Here is an 8,448-nt window from a genome sequence, read left to right on the forward strand (position 1 = left end):
ATCGACGATTCGAAATCGTGAGCGGGAACGGTGGATCTCGGACCATTGATCGCTACGCGGACCGAGACCCGTTGGAGACTTTTTAATTGGGGGATATCGTGCCACCGTATCGCGGAACAATCTGTGCTTTAGTCACGGGACGAATCCTTTTGTTTTTCAACCGGTTACGTATTTTGGCGGGGATATTACTCATTGTTTTCTTTTCTGAGAACCACGATTAGACGAATATTCTTGCGGTTAAGTGGGGACGAGTGGTGAATCTATTATCGGGGTCACTCTGTAGTGTCTGATTTTTACGGAATATTTCTCCTGTTGAATCAGACTGCTAGAAACTAACTATTTGGACAGAATTGAGGTTCACCAAAAACAATCTTGAAAAAAAATAGATTACTTGGACCAGTTCGTATAATAGAGGTCCTATCGTAGTTCGATTCTACCGGTCGAATATTCTTCCAAGAGACTATTGTATCGTCTGTTTAATGCGTACGTAGAGAAATCGTAGTCGTTATTTTGAAAATTGTGAGAAAATTTCGCGTTAACGAGGCCATAATAGTTGGTTATAGTCGGTGATCTCGGGAATGATTGTTAAAATATGCGAAGGAAAGCGATCGCGATTGTGAAAGAAGGCGGTTTGCTGAACAACGGATTAAGAAACGGTGTCTCATGCCTGGTTTTCGTGGCACGTTCACTCGTTCCACATATTCCTGATACAAAATTAAATTAACAATGCCATCCGACCGACATTTTATGAAACGCGTTAAAACAAGGAACTTGACTAAAATCTAATTCAGTTATATCCTAATTAAAACAGTTCACAAGAATATGTGAACTGTTAACGATACAACATCAGACGTGATCAAACGTGAATACATCTCGACAAACCAGTCGCTACACCGACTATATCGCGTGAAAGGTGTCTAAAGATCCAAAGCTGATATCTCCACTCTCAAGTGGAGACGTAGCATAAGCTGTCGAAATATTTCCCTCGAGTCTACTAGACTATTCTCAAGTAAAATAATAGGGTAAAATCAATTTCCTCTGCTGCTACATTCAACTCTCAAGTGGAGACGTAGCATAAGCTGTCGAAATATTTCCCTCGAGTCTACTAGACTATTCCCAAGTAAAATAATAGGATAAAATCTATTTCCTCCGCTGCTACATTCAACTCTCAAGTGGAGACGTAGCGTAAGCTGTCGAAATATTTCCCTCGAGTCTACTAGACTATTCTGAAGTGAAATAATAGGATAAAATCTGTTTCTTCCGCTGCTAAATTCAACTCTCAAGTGGAGACGTAGCATAAGCTGTCGAAATATTTCCCTCGAGTCTACTAGACTATTCTGAAGTGAAATAATAGGATAAAATCTGTTTCTTCCGCTGCTAAATTCAACTCTCAAGTGGACACGTAGCATAAACTGGCTGTACTTGCGCGGAATATTAAGTGTGTAGTCGCGCATTTACGTTGAACTGGTACTCACAGAAGCGCCGTTTTCAGCCACATATTGCTGCTGATAGTCCTCCGGAGTTTCCTTTTCAATCACAATTCGTCCAAGTTCTTCCTCGGTCCTCTTCCGTTGGCGACGATCGTATCGTAAAATACGCGGGCACTGATCAGGAGTATATCGTCGCGGCTCCGACGCGGTTGCGGGTACTGGCGAACACCGATTCAAGTATATACAGTCACCGGACACTCGCGACCATCGTCGCCCTTCTTCTTTTCCCTGACGCTGGGGTTCTCCTGGTCTTCCAAAGCTGCGGCGAGCAACCGTCGATTGCGCGCGAGCGCGCACGTACAGACACCCTGTTGCGTGGTTGCTCGATTCGCACGTTTCAACGCGGATCTCGCGCGCGAATTAATCTCACCGTTTCTACCGGCCCACACACTCACAACCACGATCCTCTCGATTGCCTCCTCGCTCTCTGTTTCTCTCGTTTCGTTGCGCCCGTTACGAGCGAGAGAGCGTGTCTGGCCAGCGAGTGAAAACCCGAAGTGAAAGAGAAGCGTTGTTGTACGAGAGGACACAAGACGAAGAAGAGGAAGATGAAGAAAAAATATAGACGTAACGTGTTTCGAACGTGCGCGCGCGCGGAGTAAAAGTAAGAGGTAGCCGAAGGACGTGGTGAGGGTATGAGAACGGCGGCGAACGCAGGCCTCTACTTATACGCCACCCACCACGGCCACCTGGAGCACACCCCACTCGACCCATGAAAACTGGACACCACGTAGTCGACACTCGAGTGCGGCGTGTACGCGTGTCGAGGTATACCGAACGTTTGGTTGGCTGGCCGGGATACTGGCTGGCTAGACCGTTCGACCGACCGATGGAACTCTGTCTCCGTGTGTCTCGATACTACGGAGATCTGGTGGTTTGCGGCAGGAAGATATCTTGGGGGTACCGAAAACCTAACATGATCAGAATCGAAGGAGTTTAGGAGAGTTGGGGTCTTTAGAGTCCTGATACCCTAAGAGTTCGAAGTTCCTAGGAGATCTGAGTCCTCAAAAGTCTTAGTATTTGAAGGTTCATAAGAGATTTGCGACCTAGAGTCCTGGTACCCCAAGAGTTCGAAGTTCCTAGGAGATCTGAGTCCTCAAGAGACCTAAGATCTTAGGAGTTGTAGGAATTTTGGTGATCTAGAACCTTGAGAGTCCTAGAGACCAAGAAGGCCTGAAGCGCTAAGAGACCCAAGATTGTGGCTTCTAGACTCGGGTCCCTTAGAATTCATGTAACAGTCACGTATCCGTTTCAACTTCCGCTTAGCTGTCTGAATCAGGACATACCTTCTTGTATTTTCCGTTCGCTTCGAGCAAGGGGGATCCACGGAATATTGAAAGGATTCAGGATTTGACGAATATTCGAGAGCTTCGATTCTAAAAACTCGAGGTGAAATTTAGGATATCACGGGACTAAATGTGTCCTTGTTCTGGGTCGAAAACCTCTAACAGACTCGAAGTCTTACGACTACTGTACGCACACTCGTATGTCTTCCTCGTCTTCGCAAATTTTCGAGAAATTCGAATCCTTTTTTCCCATGGTCTTTCCGCCCTATTATCCACCTCATTCACTGACTCAAGGATCCTCGAATTACGCGACCGGGAATTCCAAGGGGGCTTCAAATTGTTTCTCGATCGACGCAACCGAACTTTCACGAATCGTGTGAATCACTTGGGTATGTCGACCGCCGCTCCTTGGATCGAAGAAGATCGTCGGGAAGGAGCTAAATCCGCGAGACGCGATCGCAGAGATGAAGAATTGATCGATCGCTCGCGAACTTGCGTGTAAGAACACGTGTTTACTGCTGAGTAGAACAGAATGAAACATTGAATTTACTGTCGAGAGGAAGCATACAGTATGGTCTATAGCACGGTACTGCCTCGTTACTTGTTCATCTATGATCCCAATATGGTATCATAAATACTGTTTCTGCGAAAGTTCGTGGCTATATTTCTATTATATAAGAATAAATCGTAGTTAGGTGATTGCAGAATTAAAAGTACAGTACTCCCTCGATACTTGTTCGCCGATGATCGAAATAGGGTACCATACTAACGTTGCTCCAGTAAATTTACCAGAGTCGGTATAAGGGTATAGGATAAAAGACGATTCCAAGAACAAAACTAATCCACTTCTCCCTCGTTACTAGTCTCTCGGCGGTCCCGAATGATACAGTGCCGTGACCCGATTAACTCCACGTCCCGACATATCGGCGTCGTAGGTGTCAAGGCCCGGTAAGAGCGCGAGTTCCGTAATCATATAAACCATCCAGCCCGAAGCGCAACACCGCGATCCAGAAGGGGCAGACAGCAGTCACGTTAAAGGTCTTTACGTCTCGTTGCGCAAGAAGAATGTCGATCCATTAGGACCAGGCCAGGCCAGGAATATCGAACGATCGCATCGACACGATTCATTGTTTTTCACCATGGGGTAACATCGATCCTCCGAAATCTCTCGTTCTGGCGAAACAATGCTTAAGTCCAGCGACCCCGTGGACGGTAAAAATTGTACTTTGTCTTCCTGTACCGCTCCTTCCACTGCCCGCTATGATGCTCGAGCCTCTGTTAGTTAATATGCCGGGCGTAAGGCAGTCGAAGCTCGTTCCATCGCGGGTCTAGGCCAGGTTGGTAGCGTTGAATTTCGATTGTAGAATCTTGGGAAACGGTCGGACACTACGCATCGGAGGTTCACCACTCGAGGTGGAACTCGAGGCCTAGGCTGATGGCTCTTTGTCAAAGGACAAAGTCTCGGTAGGCGGGCACGCTGATACACCCACCGAGGCTGTCACTCGCGTGTGTTCGTATCTACGAGACTTTCTCTCGGCAAGGAGAGCACCGGTGCGCGCCCCTTTATCGATCAGGCATGCGAAACGGAGACACACGGAACAATATTGTCTTTGGTAGCCTAGAGTGTAAGGATTGATTCAATCTCGGAAGATCTAAATCCTGAAGAATCAAATCCTGGAGATCCAAGTACACAAGATACAATCCCTGAAGATCCAAGTACAGAAGATACAATCCCTGAAGATCCAAGTACACAAGATACAATCCTTGAAGATCCAAGTACAGAAGATACAATCCCTGAAGATCCAAGTACGCAAGATACAATCCCTGAAGATCCAAGTACACAAGATACAATCCCTGAAGATCCAAGTACACAAGATACAATCCCTGAAGATCCAAGTACAAAAGATACAATCCCTGAAGATCCAAGTACACAAGACACAATCCCTGAAGATCCAACCCCTCAAGATCGAAATCTAGAAGATTCAATCCCTCAAGATCGAAATCTTGAAGATTCAATCCCTCAAGATCGAAACCCTGAAGATACAATCCTTGAAGATGCAATCCCTGCCCATGAAGATTATGTTCCTACCAGAAATATTTTCTAACAAGTATATGAATACTTTGCCGACGGGTCAATAGTGGCCCAACCTTAGGACTGGTTTAGATTCTATAGCGCCAGTATTTCCCTCGATCATCCCAAGGCTGTGTCATTCCTGACCCCTAGCTGGGTCGATATCAGACAATTCCACGTTATGCGGTTCAGTACTTTTGCATTTCTGGTTTCAATCCTTATCACCCGTGTCTGCACCAGATCGTGGATGGTCGTTTAAAGTGGTGGGCGATTACCGATTCAGCCCGTCGCCTACTATATCCGCTGCACCGCGGACCTTCTGCGTACAAATCGAAGGCTAAATACGGCCGGCCATTGACTGTGGCGCGCCCGTGAACGCAAGTGCAATGTGCACACCACGGACGGGAGGGGAGGAATCCGTGGCTAGCCGACTTCTTTGTGTCGGGTCATCTCATTGGTCCGGTCAAAGTTCTTGCTTCTCTTAACATCGTTCACCGTGAATCCTATTTCTGTCGACTTTTCGTTCACAATCGATTGTACTAATTAACATTTCAATTTGTATTCAGTGCCGGTCACTGGTGACCGACACGGCGATAATGAAAATTTCTGTGTCGGTCTCCGGTGACCGACAAGGCGTTAACAGAAAATTCTACGTCGGTCACCCGTGGCCGACACTGGTTTAACGAAAGGTTCTACACCGGTGACCGTCGCGGCGGTGAGTGCATTAATATTGTATAATAGTTGAACAATAATTTTATGTAAAGAAGATATCACTTTCCAGAGGCCTTATTGCACTGTATTCGAATCTTTATAAAATTCGTTCGTGGTCGCGAATCACTCGGAGTTTCGTAACTGCTTCGACGCGGGAATCATAGTTTTTACCGTGATTTCTAGTGAAATTACAGCGGCTCGATGACGATCGAGACCGTTTCGCAATACCAGATACCTTTTTCAATCGTCCGTACGCAAAATGCTTGCAAAACGCATTGCGAGGCCGGAATGCGCAGTGACGCATCTCGAAAACAGTCTCGCGTGGGCATAAGGTTTTCTTCGCGGACCTAACCGAGAGCTGATATGTTCGGGACAGGCTGATCTGAACCGATCCTTCCGAGTTCCCGGATGTTCGAAAGGGAGCTTGAGTCACGTACTCCTCGAAGTTCGAGTTCTGACGTAGATTATTCACTATTTGACGTGCGGGTATTATTCAACCCTCGTGCACTGTATAACAAATTGTTACCTTTTGTGTTCCTTGAATGAAACTTGGTCTAAGCTGAAATCGAATTAAGGAAATGTTCTGAGAAATCGCTTAGTGAACTACTTGTCGCAAAATAATTTACTAGTTTCACTGCTAAAGAATATAGGAATAGAGAAACACGTATAATTTTATCATGAGTCGGAAATGACTCGACCTCAGGATCTTTCATTTTATCGGAATAGTTCTCACGTTTCTCCTCACTTTTCTAAGGCTGTGTCACTTCTGACCCGTGGTGAAATTATATATACACATAATTTGTACATATTTTTGTTATTCTCAGTATAAATTATTTTATCAATGTTTCATTGTCTCGAATCTCCCAGTCGTCAATCGAATTTCCAGCGGATCGGTATGTGTTAAATGGGGGAAAAGACGGGCGCGTGCTCGGGATAAGGGAACCTTGACTGCACTTTCGCGTGACTCGGTCCGCATTTCAATCGACCTTTACGGTTCACGCGATTTCTCGATACACTTTCGAGAAAGAACGGGAGACGAGCGCATCGGGGGAACTATCAAGACAAAACCACGAATACGATCGCGCGAGCGCTGTGTGATCGCCGCCAAGTTTCACGGCAACTCCGACTTATGATTCATCCGTAAACCCTTCAAACATGTTTGGCCTTCTGACGATAATGTTTGGACAGTCCAAATGGGTTTGAATTCTTGGTGAGAAGTTGGACAGTCCACATATGTTTGGGCCCCTGACAAGATATTTGCACATCCCAAATATGTTTGCATTTCTGAGAAAAAACTTTGCCCGGTCCAAATATGTTTGGACTTCTGAGAAAGAAGTTCGCCCGGTCCAAATATGTTTGGACTTCTGAGAAAGAAGTTCGCCCGGTCCAAATATGTTTGGACTTCTGAGAAAGAAGTTCGCCCGGTCCAAATATGTTTGGACTTCTGAGAAAGAAATTTGAACAGTCCAAGTGTTTTTAAAGTTCTCACGAGAAGTTTGGACAGTCCAAACGATAACATGCTAACTTATAGAACCTGGCGTTAACCAGTAAATTGTTTACTGTATCCACGTGACGAGGTTTGCCAGTCCAAATATGTTTGGCAATCGTTTATCTCGTTTGTAGGACACTTTTCGCCCGTCAATCGATTCAAACGTGATACGACGTGTAGCGTCGGAATCGGGAAAGTTGGAGACGATCGGCTGATTGGAATCACGGAAGCGTAGCCCAGTAGCGTGGAAACGCGACCGAACGGATCGAGGAGGGAATCGAAGATCGAACGTGAGGGATAACGCGATCGGAATAGAAAGCGCTGGGTAGCCCCGTGGTAGGTACAAGACGCCCACGATATATCGTGAAAACGCCGGCCTCCTCTGTAAGATTACACGAGCGCAATTACGGGAAAAAATGCGGCGGCTAACCGCCGAGAAGAGGCCTGTAAACCTGGCGAGAAGACACGAATACGTTCCGTTTCTACTGACGGATTCGCCTTTACACACGTTACTGTGTTCACTTTCTCTGGGCCCGACGCTCCCAGAAGACGTGATCGAGATCGTTTATTCGTTCGGCCGGGGGTTTATCGGCACGCACGACACGGAATATCGGTAAACCCGTCGATACGTCGAAGACAAGTCGAACAGACGTTTCACCTCGGTTTTCATTAACACGGTCGAAATGTAGCCGTTGTGTTTGGTACTCGGTACGTGTCGGTTCAAGACTATCCCCAGTTCGCACCTAAAGTCTTGTTTGATGTAGATCAATGATAGTTTCAGGTGATCACTTCGGAGCCAAGTACTGCAAAAGCAAACCCTTTTGGTAGACTACGTTCGGTGCTTCATGACGATCACTGGTGGAGAATTTTTTTGTCAGATAAATTCAATTTTCATCTAAATAAAGCACACTCTGGAGTTAACCATCCAACTGTGGTCTGTGAAGAAGGATTTTGGATGAGAAGTTCTCCACTTGCAATTCTATTGCTTTCTACGATAAATAGTAAAATTACATAAAACTTATCTATTCTAGAAAATTTTTAGATAATTCACATCCTAGGGTTACTGATAGAGTTAGTATCTGTGAATTACGATTTTGGATATTGGGTGTTAGAGTACTGGGCTTAGGATATTGGGTAAGAAAAAAAATAAATTCGCACGAAGATTATCGTAATCGATCCAGATTTTTTATCTAGATAAATCTAGGGTCACCGATCGAATTGCAATCAGTGAATTAGGAATTTCGTGGCGAGATGTTCCATTGTTTTCAGCGATGGATTCCTGCCAATTTTTGGTGTGCGGGCGACACGATGCCGCGAAAAAATACAGGGAAGAAAAAAAAGGTCTCGGGACCGGTTGACCGGGCGGCGGGAGGCGGTGGAAGGAATCGATACCGAACGGGA

At 45.7% G+C, this 8,448-nt stretch overlaps 1 protein-coding gene across 1 annotated transcript in view; it reads right to left on the reverse strand.

Moving 5' to 3' along the window:
• LOC107187058 (mucin-5AC-like) overlaps window positions 1-1,501 on the reverse strand; it is a 10,082-nt gene extending 8,581 nt beyond the window's left edge. Inside the window, exon 1 of the mRNA XM_015575052.1 lies at window positions 1,476-1,501. Within this exon, the coding sequence (XP_015430538.1) occupies window positions 1,476-1,498 (23 nt within the window). The 5' untranslated portion in view covers window positions 1,499-1,501. The remainder of the gene's footprint in view (window positions 1-1,475) is intronic.
• Between the last annotated feature and the right edge of the window lie 6,947 nt (window positions 1,502-8,448).

Source organism: Dufourea novaeangliae, unplaced genomic scaffold (assembly GCF_001272555.1).
Source record: "Dufourea novaeangliae isolate 0120121106 unplaced genomic scaffold, ASM127255v1 scaffold96, whole genome shotgun sequence".
NCBI classification, from domain to species: Eukaryota; Metazoa; Arthropoda; class Insecta; order Hymenoptera; family Halictidae; genus Dufourea; species Dufourea novaeangliae.